The sequence below is a fragment of the Panicum virgatum genome, chromosome 5N (assembly GCF_016808335.1).
Source record: "Panicum virgatum strain AP13 chromosome 5N, P.virgatum_v5, whole genome shotgun sequence".
Classification (NCBI taxonomy): Eukaryota; Viridiplantae; Streptophyta; class Magnoliopsida; order Poales; family Poaceae; genus Panicum; species Panicum virgatum.
The window spans coordinates 60,923,608-60,943,532 of NC_053149.1; the positions used below are offsets into that span (position 1 = coordinate 60,923,608).

The 19,925-nt window shown below is 47.8% G+C and overlaps 1 protein-coding gene and 1 long non-coding RNA gene across 7 annotated transcripts; both read left to right on the top strand.

Moving 5' to 3' along the window:
- The first annotated feature begins 1,584 nt into the window (after window positions 1-1,584).
- On the top strand, window positions 1,585-5,058 carry LOC120675023. Its single transcript, XM_039956112.1, has 5 exons — window positions 1,585-1,671; window positions 2,728-3,418; window positions 3,493-3,749; window positions 3,833-4,661; window positions 5,000-5,058. Exons 1-5 carry the CDS (start codon window positions 1,585-1,587, stop codon window positions 5,056-5,058), a joined length of 1,923 nt encoding a protein of 640 aa, XP_039812046.1.
- A 1,955-nt stretch (window positions 5,059-7,013) lies between these two features.
- On the top strand, window positions 7,014-10,128 carry LOC120675783. 6 transcript variants are annotated; one of them, XR_005675483.1, is made up of 7 exons: window positions 7,014-7,427; window positions 7,498-7,650; window positions 7,763-7,830; window positions 7,900-8,250; window positions 9,153-9,211; window positions 9,308-9,373; window positions 9,764-10,128. It is a non-coding gene; the product is annotated as an uncharacterized LOC120675783 (long non-coding RNA). The 6 variants fall into 6 exon arrangements; XR_005675482.1 differs by having other exon boundaries at window positions 7,015-7,427; window positions 7,530-7,650; XR_005675484.1 differs by having other exon boundaries at window positions 7,015-7,427; window positions 7,535-7,650.
- Window positions 10,129-19,925: the final 9,797 nt, after the last annotated feature.

Genomic DNA, 19,925 nt, shown 5'->3' on the forward strand with positions numbered 1-19,925 from the left:
ATTATAGATGCATGGCGTAAGATAAAGAAAACGGGGGCCTCGGTCGCTCACAACGGGGAGGCATGATCATGCGCGCACCATACGCGCGCGCCGAAGGATGTGTGTGAGTGCGCGCGCATCCCGTTTGGGTGGTGCATGGCGGAGCCAGGAATTTATTTTTTTTATTATTATGGGGGTAACTATATTAATTTATATAAAATTTTAATTAAATTTTAGATTTATAATGCAAAATTGGGAACCATAGGGCCAGGCCCCGCCCGCACCCCCCCCCCCTCCGCCCTGGTGCATGCATGCTTTGCGTAGCTAGACCAAACTAGACGCGCAGCTCGCCACTTCTTGCTATCCTCCAATACATCAAGAACGCCCAGCGAAGGATTCGTGCGTCAAGCCAGCCCCGCCCAAGCCCAACTCTAACGACAAGATGGTATGCTTTCCGTGGCCTAGCTAGATACATGCATGTTTACTATAGAGTAAATTGCACATCAGGTTTCTAAACTTATCCCGCAATTTTATATAGGTCTTTAAACTATCAAATCATCCATTTAGATCCCTAAACCGTGTTAAGTGCCCGCTCCATCCAAGTTCCAAACGCTCACTTGTAGCTGAGTGGTAGTGGGGCTCACATATCAGTGAGTGAGAGTTGCAGTACTACAAACGAACCGCTTCCGTTTAGAACCCCAAATGGGCGATTTGAGATTTTTGGGACCTAAACCACCTAGGTGAAAATCGCGGGATATATTTGGGGACCCGAAGTGCAATTTACTCTTATATATGTACATGATATCATCGTTCGATTGCCGATATATCTATGTATATATAGTTTCCAGTCCAAACCTGTAAATTTCATGCAAGGAATTTCGTAGTATAAAAGGAGTATCACGATGGAAAAAATAGATAATGATTCATTTCGATGCTCTGCTAGTTACAAACTCGGCAGGTCACGACGGATGCGTGTTCTTGTATGCATGGTTTGGGTACGTTTTGGCCATATAGGACGATCGAGTTGCGTGCTGCTTTCCTTTCTCCTTTTGCATGGTCTCATGAGGATTTCAAACGATGAAAAGCATATGCACGAGCGAGTCTATATGGTGTCTAGTATATATAGGGTATAATCCTTCCCTAACCTCATAATTTTCCTAACAAAGTGGCGAAATCGTTGACCTTAAGATCCAGAAGCTATATATCTCTACTACTAAAAAGAGGGTAAAGATCACTTTTTTTCCTTCGTCGTCCCCACCTTCGTACGTCGCCCACTCCCCTTCGTGCGTCACCCGTCAACCGCGTCCCTCGCCCAATCCCGATCCCGATTCAACAGCGTCGCTCCCCCAAAACCCGGCCCCAAATCACCGCCGCGCCGAATCCCGGCCGCGCCCTAGCGCCGCACCCCTACCCCAAATCTCCGCCGCGCCGCCAGCGCGGCGCCGTCGTTGCTCCTTTTTTTTCGAACAACTTCGGGGAGGGGGGATCCCCACCTACTTTCATTGATCGGAACACACAACGTAGTGTACATGGTCAGCCTCGGCATACCGAGGGGAGATTACATGGGTCACTCCAGGAGGAGTGAGAGGGAAAAGCTAACGTGAGATGGAACAATTAGTTGGTAACGGACGCCAGCCAGGAGCGCCAGGACTGAAGATCCTGGTGAAGACGCCGAAACCTGCAGCTCCACAAGTAAATATCTTTCGGCACGCGACGGATGATGTCAAGAGGAGAAGAGTTCACATGATCGAAGATTTTTGCGTTGCGCGCTTTCCACATGTGCCAGAGAAGTAGCAGGACAACATCAATGCAAACCGTATCTGGCATAGGGTTCAAAATTTCGGTCGAATTTCGCCAAAATTTCGGTAATTTTTTCGTTTTCGCTAGACACCGGGAAAAGAAATTTCGGTTTTTTTCGGTATTTTTCGTCTCAAAATTTAAAAATTCAAAAAAATTGTAAAAAAATATGTAAAAAATATGATTAAAAACTAGGTATTTTTCTGAGCGAGTAGCACTTGAAATAATTGAAATATAAGTTGATTTGTTGGTTAAATTGACTAAATGGGTTCGGACCCGTTAACATTTATAACCTACCCAACGCCCGTGGGCGGAGTCTCGGCCTTTCCCCACTCCCCTCGTCGCTCAGCTCTGTCGCTCCTCCATTCCCCTGGCCGCCCGCCGCCGAAGCAGCTGATTCCGGTGTGGCGGACCGAAATTTCGGCAGTAAGGCGACGGGTTTCGGCCGGTATCCACCGGATCTCAGGGCCGGGAAGGCGCGGCGGTTTGCCGCCAACATCCCGGGCGGATTTCGGTGAAATCCCGGCGGAAAACCGCCCCTTCGGGCCGGATTTTTCCGCGGGCACCGGAAAAAAAGGTATGAGATGTTATTTTGTGATGGTGAAGCTTGTTGTTGTTGATCTAAGTGAGTTAGTTTTGATAAATGATGAACTTCATACTATTTTTGCAATGGGGAAGCTAGGGTTAGAGGGAATGTTAGGATTTGTTAGTTGTTTTGATATTCTAGTGACAATGTGAAATGCAATGTATAGAAAAAATTATTCCAACGTTTTGGATATGAGTTGTATTCAATATTACTAATGAAATTAAGAGCCGATTGATTCATGTCACCTAGGTAGTAAGTGATATAGAATAGTATGTAACCATAAAAGTATTTATATATATGGACTTGCATTATGCTACTATGTGATATTCATGAACTTACACCGTGCTATTTTTCTGTAATTGTAGGACAATGCCAGACGTAGTGTGGGAGCATGGCCAAAAGGTCGGGGTGGTTTCAAATGCAAGTATTGCAGGGAGGAGAAGGGTGGGGGAGGAGCAACACGGTTCAAAGAGCATTTGGCACATAGGGGGAAAGATGTGAAGGACTGCCCTTCGGTTCCGACCGAAGTTAAGGAATTCTTTAGTGAGCAGTTGGACAGGAACAAGGTTAGAGCAAAAGCAAGGGCCCGAGAAAGAGTGCTGAGGGACCAAGCAGCAAGGGGGCGGCACACTGACCTAGAGGAGGAGGGTGGCCAGGGGCACGACGAGGATGCAGAGCTACAGGTTGCCTTACACCAGTCCCGCCAAGAGTATGACTTTATGCAGCAAGCTGGGCCACGATACGAGAGGGGTGGCGGATCTGGAGCTACTTCTGGATCTAGAAGTGGTGGTGTTGGAGGCAGTGGTGGACCACAGCCTTCGATGTTCAGAAGGAGTCAGTCACAAGTCCCCGAGAGGGTTAGGGACTACCACCTAGGTTTGAGCAGTGCTCCACGGCAGCAAAGGATTGATACCGGCCCATGGACTGTCAAGGGGAGGACATCAAGAGAGCTTCTAGGGAGGGCATGGGCGAAGGCGTGCCATGCTGTCGGTATTCCCGGCCGGAAAGTCGATGACCCATACTTTAAAGCTGCGATCGTGGAGACCCAGAAACAAGGTAACAATGTATATTTTGAGCTACATTACATATCCTTCATTGTGATCTTAATACTTTCTCTTCTATGACCGCAGGTGTTGGAATCAAAATACCATCAGGGAGGGAGATAGATGGAAAATATTTGGATGAGAATGTGAAGGAGATAGAGAAAGAGATAGAGAAGTGGAAGAACGAGTGGGATGAATGTGGAGTCACGATCATGTGTGATTCGTGGACGGGGCCTATGCGTAACTCGGTCATTAATTTCTTGGTGTATAGCGGTGGCACCATGTATTTCTTGAAGTCCATCAATGCGTCCGACAAAATACAGGACCATCAATACTTGTTGAAGGTAAGTCCATGTATCGATGCATTGTTCTCACCTTGGCATAAAATATAGGACCATACGCATATCACATTGGCAATGTTGTGCAGGAGATACGAGCAGTGGTCATGAAAGTGGAGCCTCACAATGTGGTTCAGCTTGTCACGGATAATGGTTCGAACTACAAAAAAGCCTGCAAAATGCTCTGTCACGAGTTCCCTACCATTGCATGGCAGCCTTGCCTTGCCCATACCATCAACCTTATGCTGAAGGACATAGGTAAGTGGCTGGAGTATGATGCTTGTATTAGAAGCGCGCAACGAATTTGCAGCTGGCTCTACAACTCCAACAATTTACACAGCATGATGAGGGAAGCCATCGGTGGAGAGTTGGCCAAGTGGAATGTAACAAGATTTGGGACCAACTACATGTTCCTTGAAAGCATGTATAAGAAGAAGGACCAGTTCATGACATGGTTAGTGTCACTTGAGTTCCGACGGTCCCGCCACTTCAAAAGTGAAACTGGAAGGTACATTTACGAATGCATCACAAGTCTTGAATGGTGGGCGAATATGGAGTATGTGATCAATGATGTTGAGCCTCTGTACATGTTTCTGAGATTTGCTGACATAGACAAGACACCTAATTTGAGTGAGGTGACAATGGAGTATCAAAACACGAGGCAGACATATGCCAGCAAGTTCAGCAGTGACTACCCCCGGTTTGAAAAGATCATGGCTGTGATAGATGCAAGGATGACCACAGTGATGTCAGGCTCATATATGGCCACTGCGTGTGCTCTTAACCCTTACGTGCAGTACAGTTTGGGCACATTACAGACAGTCATGGCAGTAATGCGCAATGGTCTGGAGAAAATATTGAATACTAATTCAGCAGCAATTGCATTGCAGGAATTTGAAATATTCAGGACGAAGCAAGGTGAGTTCTCTAGTGACATTGCTAGGCGAATGGCCATTGACCGGAAAACTTCACCAGCTGCTTGGTGGGCTACATTTGGGGGAGATACACCAGTGTTGCAAAGGGTCGCCCGACGCTTGTTGTCGCAGTGTGCAACCTCTAGTGGATGTGAAAGGAACTGGAGCACCTTTGCTTACATCCACACCAAACTGCGCAATAGATTGAGCCACAAAAAATTGGATAAATTGGTCTTTGTGAACTACAACCTCCGCTTGCGTCTGCAACGTGCTACTAGAGGGGTCGATCCATATGACTATGATCCAGTTAGCAGTTTCATGGATATTTCTTTGTACCGGCAGTCATCAGCAATTCAAGATTGGATGAAGCAATCAAGGTCCAATGGAGACCCAGCATTTGATGAAGACTCAGACTTCACTGACACTCCATTGCCGAGCCCTATGTTCACTGACATAGGCTCTTCTCATGGTCACGATGAAGATGTGGAGACATGGGTCGAAGAAACAATTGGGGACACACATCTGGGAAAAAGGAAGACTAAGATTGGTCCCGAAATGAGAAAAGGGAAGAAACCACGCACTGAGGAGGAGTTAGGTAGTGACGATACCACACCTGAGCCTAGTGGTGGTGAGGACATTGGTGATGATGATGATGATGATGATGATGATGATTCCAGTAGCAGTGAAGGTGATGGCAATGATGACAACAAAAGTGGTGGTTATCGTATATCTCCTACTATAAGGTTCACTGGGGAGGAGGACTTCACCCATGCAACACAAGATACAGATCATGGAGCACCTACTTCACAACGACAAACAACATCGACACGTCGACATGGTCGACAGGCCCCACTTGCATATGATGAAGATAGCTCCAACTCTGCCTCCAGTGGTCAGTACTACAACCCTTACAGTACTTCTCTCCCTGCAGGGGCTTTCTGTGGCCACCACCAGGGGTGGTGAACCCGCCACTTCCGCAGGCAGTTGCAGCATTGCCTTATTTGGATTATCACGGCTACCTACCATATGGAGCTCCACAGTTGCAATATCACCCACCTACGTACGTGTATTTGCCACCAACAGACGAGTCGTATGAGGGACCACCGGGAGAGAGATTTGAGGACTGAAGAATGCAGGTACTTATCCTATCAACATAACTTATCTATACGTTTTGCTTCCTCTACTTATTCAATTTATTTCACATAAATATTTAAATGCAGAGAATATGCTACATGGATTATTCTGGACTATGCCTTTGCCTCTGTTGTATCTTTGGATTGTAATAATTCTAATGGACTTTGGATGTATTGCGTTCTATGTGTGGACTTTGGACATGAGTTATGTGTTAAATGGTGTATTTGTCATTATTTTGTGGAATTATATATATTATGCATTATAAACTGTCAATATACACATAATCAGGGGAAATTTTGCCAAAATTTTCAATTTTTCCATATATACACATCATTTTCTGTTAATTTGCATCATTTTACGGTGACAAAACCGAAATTTCGGTCAAAATCACCAAAATTTCGGTCAACAAAACCGAAATTTCGGTCGGAATGCAACGAAATTTCGTTTTTCGAATTCAAAATCACTTTTCGGTCGAAATTACCGAAATTTAGCGGAATTTCGTCCGAAATTCTGTTTCCGCCGGATGGCGGGATTCGGTGCAAAAACGAAAAGGAGAACCTTGATCTGGCAGCATGGAGTTCAAAGGAAATTGCCAGGGGCGCCGTAGGTCGAGGGTGTCCGCGTCGAGGCCCAGGCGACGCCAAACTTGTCGAGCTACAGGGCAAGAGATGAAGATATGCTCGTCTGTTTCCATGACAGTGGAGCAACTACGCTTCTTCCAATTTCCGAATTGACCTGCGGTTCAAGTATTCCCTGGTGTTCAACCTTCCGTGACTGAGGGCGCGTTTAGTTCCCAAAAATTTTCACCCAAAAATTTTCACCTCCCCTTTAAACACATGTATGAAGCACTAAATGTAATTAAATAACAAAACTAATTACACAGTTTGGATGTACATGACGAGACGAATCTTTTAAGTCTAATTAGTGCATGATTAGCCATAAGTGCTACAGTAACCCGCATGTGCTAATGACGCGGTCAAAGGCCTCAAAAGATTCGTCTCGTGGTTTCCAAGTGAGTTCTGAAATTAGTTTTTTAATTAGTGTCTGAAAAGTCCTCCCGACATCCGGTCAAAATGCTGATTTGACATCCAAAATTTTTTGGCGGGGGAACTAAACGCGCCCTAAGGACTAAGGAGCCAAGCAAAGAATTTGACTTTAGTTGGCAGACGGGTGGACCAGAGGAGCATAATGTCAGTTTGCTGCTCGGTGTCCTGCTGGAGAAGCCGGTAAGCTCCACTTGTGCTGAAAGGTTCAGCCTTCATGCTGGCAAGCACACGAGTGTCTGGGTCATTTGAGAGCTGAATGTTGGAGACGCAGTCGCTGACCATCCGTCGTTCAGAGGAGGCTCCCTGACTGAGTCTCGGCCGGAGCTGGGGATCAAGCCCTTGGCTTAGGACTCGTTGAACCGTAGCATCAGGACGGATGCAGTGCGAGTAGAGGACAGGGAAGGTTTCAGCGAGAGATGTGTTGAGGATCCACTTTATCATGCCAGAATGAGGTGAGTGTGCCGGACGTCGGCCTCCTTCGACGGCGCCCGGACGTCGCCTGCTCCCTCCATCACTCTCACACCCCGCCGTCGCACACTTGGTGCTCGTCGTCCTGCCAAATCGGCCGGGCTTTGCTAGGCCTCCCTGTCGTACGACCCCCCCCCCCCCCCCCCCCTCTCTCTCCCTCTCTCTCTGGATTTGCTGCATCGGCTGCTGCAGCATCCCCTACCCTCGTGAATGAGGGATTGCAGGACAGAAGCCGCGTGCCTCCGCATCATCCACACCACGATGACCACACCACGATGACCTCGCCCCCACACGTCGTCCTCCTCGGCGCTGCTTGGCATGAGATGCAAGCGACCGTGGCCTTAGGTGAGTTCGTTAATCCTTCTCCTCAGCACTCGTTGTGTGATTTGGGTGAACAGGATTGTTGGATGTTTCTTCCAATATGCCAATAATTACTGACACCACCACTCCACCCTAGGATTTTTGGGGACGTACTGACGTTCGCCTCCAATGCTAATGAAGCATTCACTGACCACTGCATACCAGGTGCTTGTGTTTTTGCCAACACCATTGATCTTTTATATAGGATAATCACTGTAATGTTTTGTTTTGTAGAATGGACACTTTAAATCAGCATGTTGAATGTGCGGATATATCTACACACAAGCTTTGGTATACTTGTTCTCTGCTGCTATTCTAAATTAATTCCTTATTTCTTCTCTTATATCTATACAACTAAAAAGAGGCTAAGGGTGACGTTTTTCTTCGTCTTTCATCCCCCGTCTGAGCGGCGCCCCATGGTCCTTCGTCGTCCGTCCTCGGGGAAACAAGGAGCATCTGATCATCTCCCGTGCAATCTGAGCGCTCCCACACCCTCACCCGACCAGCCTCCCACACAGCACGCCGCCTTCCCCATCGGCTCCGCCCGACGCCCTCCCCCTCACAAAGGAAGATGCTGCTGCTCGGGTAGGTTGTGAATCTCAGATACAAACATTTTCTAACCTGCCTTGAAAGTTCTTAGTAAACAGCTTAGTTTTAATGTACCATTTATTTGTCTACAAGCCTATTACCATGTAATATATGTATTTTTTTATGGGCACCAGTAACATATGTCAAGTCCAGGATTAGCTGTCGATTTTCCTGTTTGGGTTTACCGTTTATTTTGATTTTGTCTACTACATTAAAGTAGAGTGTGCTCACTAACCTTCATATCATAACACCAGAGATTCAACATAGGAATGTGATGTGGGGGTTCTATTTTCTGAAAGTAATATTTATTTAGATTTTTCTTCTATATATTGAGAAGAATGGTTATGATCATAGGCTCAATTTATTTTTATAACCATAAACCATTTAATAACTAACCTAATATACAAAAAGATGAATACTTGCCTTGGAAAGTTACTCTGTTCCCCTCTACCTGTTTGTTTCCTAATATAGACAGTGCTGCATAATTTATTACTATTTAAAAAAAAAGAAAGTTTAACATGCACTGTCCTGACACGGCCTAATTTTACTCAGCAGCTTCTTGCTGGCTCTTAAATGAAATGTTTATAGTTCTGTGTTAGTATATAAAAAGCCCCGTTGGTAGCTGTAAACCAGCTTTTTCTTTTTTGAATGTAAGATAAAATCTTGAGTAAATCTTTTCTGTAGCTGTAAAAGATGGTGTTGCGAGTATGAAAGCATGCAATTGTTTGAACTCAGTCTGTCTTGCTATAATCAACATTTCTAAATTGTGGATATATTAACCACTCTATCTTGAGATCCATTAATTTACTACCTTCTTAACACTTTTATTTCTTCTTAACACGCCATTATGTTGAATAGTAGTAGCTTAACCATGGTATTCCTTTTCTCTATATAAACAGGAGGAAAGGAGTGCAGCCACTTAACTTGCTGGCAAAATGATCGAGTCTTTGTAATTCCAGTATGTTCTGATTAATCTCCCCCCAGTTTTTGTCTTAGAAGACTTTTGCAAGTCTTGGTTAACTTTCCAAGACCTCATTTTCTTCAGTTATCACAGGTTCATGTTTATGAAGAAGAACCCATTTAAATATTCTCAATATTTCAGAACTTGGTTACATACAAGGTTAGTTTTAACCAAATTCATGTGAATAAACTTCTGTGAATTCTTTCTCCTTATAGTGCGATACGATTGTTGCATATGTGTATTTTACATTTTCCCACTGATACTACGTGGTATTAGTACTGGTTATAAGAGATTTGTCTCGGAAAATGGCATTAAGGATGCTACCTATATTCAGTAAGTATGTACTTTTCCGAGTTCAGAGCGCAGGTCCAGATAAGATGCAAGTTACTATTCAAATTGATAGGGTACTTTCTTAGTGGACTTTGTTACTAGCTACATGGCAAAAGATAATGTGATGATTCTTATTTTTGCAGCGTATTGAGGGAATTTTTGCAGCTGGGGTACAATGTTCTCCGCTTTCTGACAGAATCTCTTTAACTATCTTTGCAGTGATTCTGATGTAGTGCCCATGAGTGATAGCCACAACAATATGATAGCTTATGGATTCAACGATGTAACGTTTGGAGGCGACCTCACAGAAGCCATGATATCCTTAAGACCGTTGAAATTCACACGCTATGGGTGCCCGAATTCAGAAAGGCCTGTTGGAGCAATATTTTATTTGATGAAGATTATGTATGTATATGGAGTAGGCTATATCCTCAACTGCGCTATACATATCCTGCATTGAGTGTACGTGTTTAACTCTTCTCTGAAATGTTATTTGCTCGTAATAGTTCACTGTGGAGAATTCACCAGGGGGAATCTATTTTGTTTACTGTATTTTTTAAATAAAAAGCTATCACATTGCACTTTGTATGTGATGAATCACATGCTGGTGTATCCTACGTGCAACCAATATGCCATTAATAACACCATATTTTTTTATACTTTGTGTATTGTTATGAAAATTATTTTTACCACTCATAGCAATGCACGGGCATACACCTAGTAAATATAAACAGCCGTAACACGGCTAGCTTTACCTCGAGAAAAAAAAAAGTTCGTACACGAACTAGATCGCTGTTCCGCTGAATTCTCGTGCAGTTTCTTCCTCTTCTTGTTTCTTTAGCGGGGTCTTCGCTCAGCCTCTGCCCTCTTGTGCCTTGGCACGTATAGAGTAGTACAATCATTTGAGTTGCCAGTTTGCATGACTTCAGGGGACTTACCAGACGGATCGTTCGATGCCACCACACCACTTGATTTGCATGCGTCGCCAGCCGCCGCCCACGTAATAACAGGGGTACATGACCACATGCACGTATGGCACACGCAGGAATGGCGGCCGCCGTATACACGCGCGCGGCCCCCGTTGCGCGACGTCGTCCGCAGCCGATCCCTTGCCGCACGCACCCACCGAAAACCACCTACGCGTCTCCACGCCCTTCGTCGACGCCACTGCCCGCCCGCCCGACGATCAGACGACAGAACCGCGTGCGCTGAGCTCATCGGCCGGCCGGCCCTCGATCGCTCGATCGGCCACGGCACGCCGGCTCTCGATCCGCCGGCCTCTTTTTTCCACGGCGCGGCTCGTCGGCGGACGGCGGCTGCCTACCGGCCGGCTTGCTTCAGCAATCAGCATCTCGATCATCCGATCCAACGGCCCGGGCGGCCGCGTGCGCAAAAGCAAATGACGTCGCGCGCACGACCTGCGCTCAGATGGGCATCAACATCATCTATCCTACAAGATCGAGTTACATTTTCCTCCCTGTACAAGCACAACCCGGTCACATGCACGCAGAGGTTTTAGCGTGTCGGGTCAATGGAGAAGTACAAGTAAAACCGTGGACTAGACTGCCACGACTCTGACCTCGAAAACGCGTGCGCGCACTACGTCGTCGTCGCTACACCTGCACGCACCAGAAATAGCAACGCCAGTGCTGAGGTACCGACGACATTGACCCGGCGCAGCAGTACTTGGACGACCCAACACATCAGTACATGGTACCAATGACTCGGTGAGAGATTTGGTCGAGGAAGCTAGCGAGCCAGGTCGCGAATGCCGAATGCACGGGTAGCATTTAGGCCCTGTTGGAGCTAACGCGGAGGAAACCTGGCGTTTGGCAATCCAACGGTTCCGTCGCAGGCGCAGCAAAGTTCAGCGAAATTCCTGCATGCGCTTCCTCTGCTGGTGTCTGCTTTTCAGTTCTCGATCTTCTCTTTTCCTGGGCACCAACTGCCGGGCGCGCGGTAGTAACTCTGAACCTGACGTAGCCAGCTTAACATGCGTTTGAACCAAGGAAAGAAAGAAAGAAAGAGATTGCAGGATCTACGCGCGCATCAGCTGATGAACGGCCACGCTGCGGACCTGACGCGGTAGTATCTTTCTTCCCCTGCCGCTGCAGTTCTTCACCTAGCGGCCTGCGCGTGTACGGTGTACCCGCGGATTCCTGGCTGTGCCCACATGCGAGGTCGGGCCGAAGGGCAGCAGTGACGGTGTCACGGCGACTACGCCCTGCGCTCGCTGCACAGTGCTGCTGCCGAGAAGCGAAGAAGAACGCGGCGGCGCTTTGCTCTTTTCTTTTTCTACTACTACAAGAGCAGGTGAGCACGAAGTGAACACTATTTTCTCATAAAAACGGGAATGAATGCAGCGAGCGCCGACCGCGCAAGTCGTCCCTGTCCAACCCGGCCCGAACGACCCATCCATCCATCTCGCCTGCCCAGTCGCGGAGGGAGCACCACCACCAACCTGACCCCCGTGGTTTCGCCGTCCTACGCGCGCCGGCGATTGGAGCTTAGCCAGGCCATGCATGCACCGGCGCGTGACGCGTCGTCGGCGTTGATCTTGGTCACGTACACAGCCGCTGCATCCGGGTCCGGCCCGTGCGTGCGGTGCCGTGCCGCGCTGCCATCGCATCCGGCCGCCGAAACATACCGCGCGCGGCACGTCCCGAGCCGGAGCTACAGCCTGCAACGCGGTGTGGTCTCCGAGCCCGGATGCACGCCGCACGTCCTGAGCTGGAGGCTGGAGCTTCTCCCCCGCGGCCCGCCCAAGGATGGCAAGCGTTGCTCAGAGCGCGGCGAAAGGCAGCGGCCGCGCTTGCCCCAACCGGGGAGGACCAGCGACCAGGCGACGGACGCCACCGCCTGCCTGCCTGGCCGCTCGGCGCTCGCTGTGTCGACGCCTCCGCCCTCCATGGATGGAGGATGGACCCAGGGGGGGCTCCCGGTTCCGGGGCGCCAGCCTGAGCGTCGCGGTACAGCGACTCAGCGCAACAGGGGCGGGGGTGGGTGGGACCACGCGACCCCCCGCAGAGGGGCCGGTGGGGCCCGCGCGCACCTCCCACGAGGCCTGCATGTTCGCCCCCGGTTGCTTGCTCGCCTCGCCCTCGCTGGCTCTCGCCCCTGCCCGCCTACTCGTCGCGTGCGGGGTCGGGGTCCGCAGGCCCGGTCTGGTCCAGGTCCTGGTTCGAGCCGCGCGGGGCCCACACCATCCCCCGCGCGCGGGACGGCCGGACCCACCGGTGGGGCCCCTCTTCGTGGTAGGCGCCACGCAGGGTTGCCGGGGAAAAAGGAAGGGCCGAAGGGGAGGGACGGGTCGCGCGTCACCCGCATCGCGCATTCGCGCGACGCGCTCGTGGGCCCGGAACCCCTCTCTCCCTGAGCGTCCGAGCCCTTCATTTTTTCCCCTTTCCTCCCCGCCGGCTCGCCGTGGCGTGGCGGCCGAAATTGCCGTGGTTGGCGTGGCGCCCGCCGGCCGGCGGTGATCGATCAGAACTCAGAACGGTTCAGACTTCAGACCTGCGTAGGTTTCTTGTTTCAGGGGCTGGGTTTCTGGCCAGTCCTGCAGAACGAGTTCCTCTGCAGTCGACTGCAGAGTGCCATTGTCACTGCATGTGGGCCCGGACGTCCATCAGGCCCACACGTCGGCCACTGCAGTCGACTGCAGAGGATCTCATTCCAGTCCTGCACGGCTGGCGCCCAGAGCCTTTGCTTCCGCGCCTGTTGCGTGCGCGGCCCGATCCATTTTGCATGCACGGCTCTTCCGATACAGGCCCTTTTTTCTTGAAAAAAAAATCCAATACAGATCTATTTTGTGGCTATCTATCGATGCGTGATGGCAGCATGGCCCTCCTTCATTTCTTTTCTATATTTTGTTTCCCTTTTCGACCCGATGTTTCTATCGAGATCGATCGCTGTGCTGAACCGTGTGGATGTAATTGTTTTATTTCAAGAATAAGTAAATTACAGAGCATGCATGTAGTATATACTACTACTCCTACACGTCCCGGTGGTCCGCGAGTCTTTACGAAGTACGTGGGGGCAGCGTGGCCATCACTGCCGCCGTACAGAGGCAGTGAAGCGCTGCAGTACTTGTAGATTGCGCGAAGATCCGTGGGCTACCGGCTGGCTCTGAATCGCCCGTGCCCTGGCCGCAAAAGTGGCTCCCGTTCCCGTAGCCCATCAGCCTGCGCCGGTCGTACAAAAGAGAAAAATACGCCCCCCGTCCTCGCCACTGACCAACCATCGTAGCAGTCTAGCGGAATTAACACCGATCGACCACTCTCGAAGCGAGTACAGAGCCACAGACCACTAGCGCCTGCGCCTCTGCGTACGTTACCGTGTCCTTGCTTTCCAGAACTGCCAGAGTTACCCTTCTCTGCTACTACGTAGAGCAGAAAAAATTACCGGCCGACCGCCGACACATGCCTGCGAGCTGTGCTGGGTAGAACGTACTAGCCACGTAGGAGTACTTACAGTTAGTACTGGGGCTGGTATGCTCTGCCTTGTATTGTACCGGTAACTTTTCTTTTTCCAGGGATCTATGCTGCAGCTTTCATGATGGTCGTGGTCGCATCGCACGCACGTATACGGGACATGCTGTAACCTTTATTTACCGCTTTTCTTTGTCCGAAAATTTAATCAGAGGAGGGGTGAATGGGAGCCAATTAAAAAATTTACGAGCGAAATCAATTTGGTCAAGTCCCAAAAATACACCCAAATCCTCTCTTTTAGAGTGTGCAAAGTGTAGCTATAGCTGAGCTAGACACCAAGCGAAAACTCTAGGAGCAAGCCGCGAAGAGATCGGATCAAGAGCGGAGAGCAAGCAGCAAAGATAGCACGGTATATGAACACCGGTTAAACCGACGTGCGAAGAAAATCTTCACCGGTTCAACCGACGTCACAGAGCCGGCAGCAGATAAGAATCACTCACCGGTTAAACCGATGCTACGGTTTAAACAGCGTCGGTTCAACCGGTGATAATACATCGGATGATCCGACAAAATCAAACTCAAGCGTCGGTGCAGTTGTCCAGAGAGGCTCCAAAACGGACCAACTGAACACCGGTTAAACCGACGAAATCAAATTCAAAATACCGGTGCTGTTGTCTAGAGAGATCCCAAAATGAACTACTCGTTACACCGGTTTGATCTGACGTAGGTGAACTTCTATATGCCGGTGTAACGAGCAAAACAGCACGCAGTCACAGCAGGTGAAGCTTCACCGGTTGAACCGATGCACGTGGAACTAATGCACCGGTGCAACCAAGCAGAAAGTCCAAAAACCCTAATAGTGCGAAAAACCAATTCACTGGTTGAACCGACGCAACATATCACAAGCGTCGGTTTAACCGGTGATAGGGAAAAGTTTGCCCGTGCCCAGAAACGATTTTTCCAGCCCGCGACTTTTGGAAATCTTGATGATTGGGAGATCAAATCAAGTCCAAAGGAGCTCAAATTTTGGGGAGATGAAGATGATGACTTCAAGAACACATCCCCAAAAGATTTCAACGAAAGTCCTCACGGATTAAGAGGAATCGGAAGAAATCGGAGTAAGAGCGGGGTTTTCCTAGAACGTGAGAAGCTTCGATTTGAAAAGACTCGTGATTCCGTAGGATTTAGCACTAGGCTAGGTGGATTAGAATCACTTCAAAGAGTCACATGATCATCAAGAAACAACCTCTCATCTCGTGCACAAGAATCAACACGGGAAAATCGAATTTCATCCAAACAAGCCACAAAATGTATGAAATTGAAACGAATTCAAAACCCCCGAGGGCACAAGGAGGAGAGGGCCTCCTTTCCCGATCAATTTCATACAAGTCTCAAAAATCTATAGCCCTAAAATCCTAATCCTAGAGAAGAAGGAAGGAACAGGGAGAAGGAGGAGACGCTAGGGAGAGGGGGCGGCTCGTCTGGGCGCCAGGCAGAGAGAGAGGGAGGAGAGAGTGGGTGAGAGATATTTAAGCCCACTAACTCTAGAACTAAAAGACTAAAATACCCCGAGACTTAACTAGACACTAGAAAGCCCGTAGGGGTAAAACCGGAAAAAGATACAAGGACTCATCCGACAGCCAAGGTTGTTTCTTCGAGTCGAAGTCTTCTCCGCGATGCCGCCGTGGGGATGAAGATCCGGTCCACGGTTTTGGAGGGTCCGCGAAACCCGGGTAGGTGGCCGGTTTTGAGAAAACCGCCAAAACTCCACGCGCGGGAAGATTCCCGCCTCCACGCCGTGGCCCTAGACGCCGTTCCCGCCTCGGCCTTCTGACGGCCCTAGACGCCGCCCGATGCCCGTCACCTCCTCGCCCGCAGCGAGGCCCTAGATGCATCAACGCCCGTTCCTCCGCCAGTCCCGAGACCGACGCCCGTGCCTCCACGACTTGGTGTCTTCAACCGCCGTCCGCTAGCTTGGTTTTGTGGCGCAAACCAAGAAACCCGCCTTCTGTCGGCGCTTGCGCCCTCGATCCAGGAGTGGACGCCATAGCTGCCGCCCGGCCCGAGCTCCGGTCCCGGCTGCCCTTCACCGCCGTCCACCGCACGGTCCATCGGCCACAGCACCTCCACGGCAGCTCTCCGTCGACACTCGACGTCTGTGTACCTGCAACCAAAGACTAAGCACACGATCACACCGCACGGTTAACAATTCAGTCATCACAATCAGAAGTGAGTACTCCAAATTCCTCACTTTGTGGGAGTGTTTGACGGGGGAATAAATGCCAGGTCCATATGAAAAAAAGCAATTTTTTGTTCATGAGTTGTTGAGGTAAAAGGGTGAAAGGAAGCCATGCACTCTATGCTGGTGCATTTACGATGCTCCTGGTAGGCTACATCAAAGTGTTTGAAACATTGTTTTACCTACGTGCTGCATTTCAATTGAACGGAGTTCTTTTGACCGGAAGGCCTTTTTTTAGCAGCATATGCAAGGTACCCCCATTCACGTAAACTAGCGTAGTTTTTATCCTCGGATATTATGGCCCTCCCATGTACTCATTTTTATTTATATTTTTCTAAAACAGATAGGTTGCATCGGATGCCAATTTTACGTCAACATTGAACTCTTCAATTAGCTTGGGAACATATCTAGTGCAAATCACAATTTCGTGAAAATCCGTGTAAACCACGACAAAAAAAATCATCTAAATTCATCAAAAAATCACACATGTAGATGATATGATGATACACAACCTCGTAAAATATCTTGTCCAAACTTGACTTCGTTTGTGAGATATAAAAATAACAAATTTCTAACAAATCATCTGGACAACTTCCTAGCTTGAAATTTGTTCTTTTTTATATCTCACAGGCGAAGTCGAGTTTGGACAAGATATTTTATGAGATTGTGTATCATCTAGATGTGTGATTTTTTTGATGAATTTAGACGACTTTTTTGCCGTGGTTTGCACGAGTTTTCACGAAGTTGGGGTTTGCACTAGATATGTTCCCAATTAGCTTTCCATAAAGTCTGTTAAAGGAAATGGTTTGCATCGGAGGAGCGACCTTTTTTTCATAATAAAATTCCACGATGCAGTACATGGAGTGTTAATAATTCGAATAAAATGCACATAGAGTTTTAATATGAAAAAAGTTCCAATATTTTGTTGATTTATGTGTGTGCCTATAAATGTTAAACCGATGCAGCAATGTTTCTTTTTGTTTGTATGTGAAGCACATCTCTTTGTGTTTCTTCAATTAGTAAGGTGCTAAGCGTAAGCGGATATGCAGACGCGCCTTTATTTTCAAAAGTCTCGCAGTATAGATTGGCAAAGCAATACTTGCCAAAAAAGCATCAGCGTCCATCTACAAAGAAGTACTACAACTAAGTCTTCACCACCCAAACAAAAGATGGTTCCACATAAAAAAAACGCCCAAAAACAAAGCTGCTCAACTCCATCCACTGCTGCTCACAATATTGTAAGTTGTAACCCTCTACTAGGTCAATTCCTATTGTATGCCGTACCACTCCTAATCAAGAGCTAGCGTCTTTTGTTGCACAACTCTAAGCCTGCAGCAGGCAGGGCAAGGAGATACGATGCGGTACAAATTTAATGGACCGGGGGCATGTGCGGTTTCCCCTCCGGGCCTGGCACGCAGGGACGAGAACCTGGGCGGCTCACCACGTGCGCCCCCCGATTTAGCAACGCCGCGAGGCTCCCTCCGTCGCCCACCAAACACCACACGTCCACACCGCCGGCCCCGCTGCTCCTCCCCATGTACTCACTCCTCCTTCCCCCGCCGCCCGCCGCGCGCCCCGCGAAGCCGGATCGCGCCGGAGCACGGCGTGTTAATTTCACCCCGGAAGCAACCGCGGCCGCCCCTTTTCTGGAGCTCTCGCCGCGGGTTTTGGCGGCCGGGTGGTGCTGGTGGGTAAAAGCTGGCCTGGCCTGATGGAGGCGTGCATGCAACGGTTGACTTGTCGTCCGCGCGAACTGGCACGCTGGAGTGTTATTCTGATCGACCCCTAACAAGTTACCTTCAAAATTCTAAAACTTTACAAGATTTTCTAAAATTTTACAAGATTCTCCATCACGTCAAATCTTTGAACGCATGTATGAAGTATTAAATATAGCTAAATAAAATAATTAATTACACAGTTTATCTGTAATTTGCGAGACATCTTTTGAGTTTAGTTAACTCATGATCGGATAATAATTATCAAATACAAACGAAAATGCTACAGTACTTTACACCTTAAAGTTTACGCAACTAAACAAGACCCTAGCAGCAAAAATTTGAGCAGCGAGGAAGAGTGACGCGATCGTCACCGTGGGCTAGTGCACCTCCGCTAAAATTAATGTTCGTTCCACGTGAAACCTTGACATTTTTTTATCTTTTTTGATAAAACCCTTGGGAATGTATCATATTGTACGGGTGTGACTGTGTAAATTGTAAATTGCCATGCGTGCTACAGAATTGTCTTTTTTTTTAAAAAAAAGAGGGACAAGTAATAAATTCTTGGTACTTGATAGGACATGCCAGCCAGTGAAAGAGAGAGAAAAAAATTTGTGAACTGAAGCCATAATATGCTGATAAATGTTGATATGTGATATCGAATCATGATGCGTCCGACTGGTATACACAGCATCGTCGAATGTCACATTGTTCATTTGGACTTCAACCTAGGACCGTGCTTTTGTTTGCATAGGTGACTGGGGCTCATGGTCTAATAATACTACAATTTTTGGAACAAAAACACACTGAAGAAAAAGGAGTGGCAGAATGGATTAGAGTTGTAAGCAGTAAGCGAGAAAGGCGCTACCATTACTATGAAAGGCAAAAATTCTCTGCATTTGGTATAAAGGCCACCTTTCCTTTGAGCAACTTGGAATTGTTTTGGGCGTTTAACTGAAGGTATCTTCTCATTCACAAGGTATATTCATCATTTCATCTACGTTCTACGCACATAATAAGGAGATTCCACAAATGGCACTTGGCTATTTTCTTTTAGCAAGTGGATCAATCCTGTGTAAACCAATAACCTTCATGTGAACTCCTTGCAAAATTTCCAACGGATGTTGTTTCACAACACACATTGGTAAAAATGTTAGCAATTTTAATGCTACAATGGAGAAAAATCATTGGAATATCATGGAAAGATTGTGGCCCCCGAATATATACACAATCCCGATCTCTTGATTCCAATTGTACGCTAGGGATGTTAACTAACCATTTTGGCTTTTCAACCATCAAACGTATAGCATTCTTCTAATTCTGCTTTTTTCATGAGTCATGACTGCTCTTTTCTTATGACCAAATCACCAAAGACTCTCTCTCTTATATATATAGAAGAATGCTATACGTTAGATGGTTGAAAAGCCAAAACGGTTAGTTAATATCCCTAGCGTACGATTGGAATCGAGAGGTCGGGATTGTATCTTCTACCTCTCGACTAATTTGTTCTTCCTTGTGTGTTTTCCTGCCTCTCACTCGACTTCTTATTTCTATGCTGCATGGCCTCCCACCTCGACCACTGTCTGCTAGAAACCAGGTAGGGGCGGAGATATATGAATCAAGGAGAGGAAGAAGAAAATAGAGGAAGAAGAAAAAGAGGAAGGATGAGGTGGTAAGTCTCTTCTAATTTTCTAGGCCGCGTTCACCACTGGCGGCAAACGAAGCTCGTCACAATAGGTGTGTGGAAACATCGCAATTGAGTCGCCTAAAGCATAGAACTTGTTTTAGATAAAGATGTATTCACATTCACAGTTTGAGTCGCTAGAGAGATAGGACTTGCTGTAAATGCAGATGTTTTCTGCAATACTAGTTCAGGAGAAGAAAATTTTTAAAGAAATTAGGGGCCTAGAGAGAGAAAATAGGTGCCCATGCGCTCACGCCCAATACCATGGCTTCTCTGGCGCTGTACCTTTCAGCTTTATAATCTGCCCCCAAGCAAA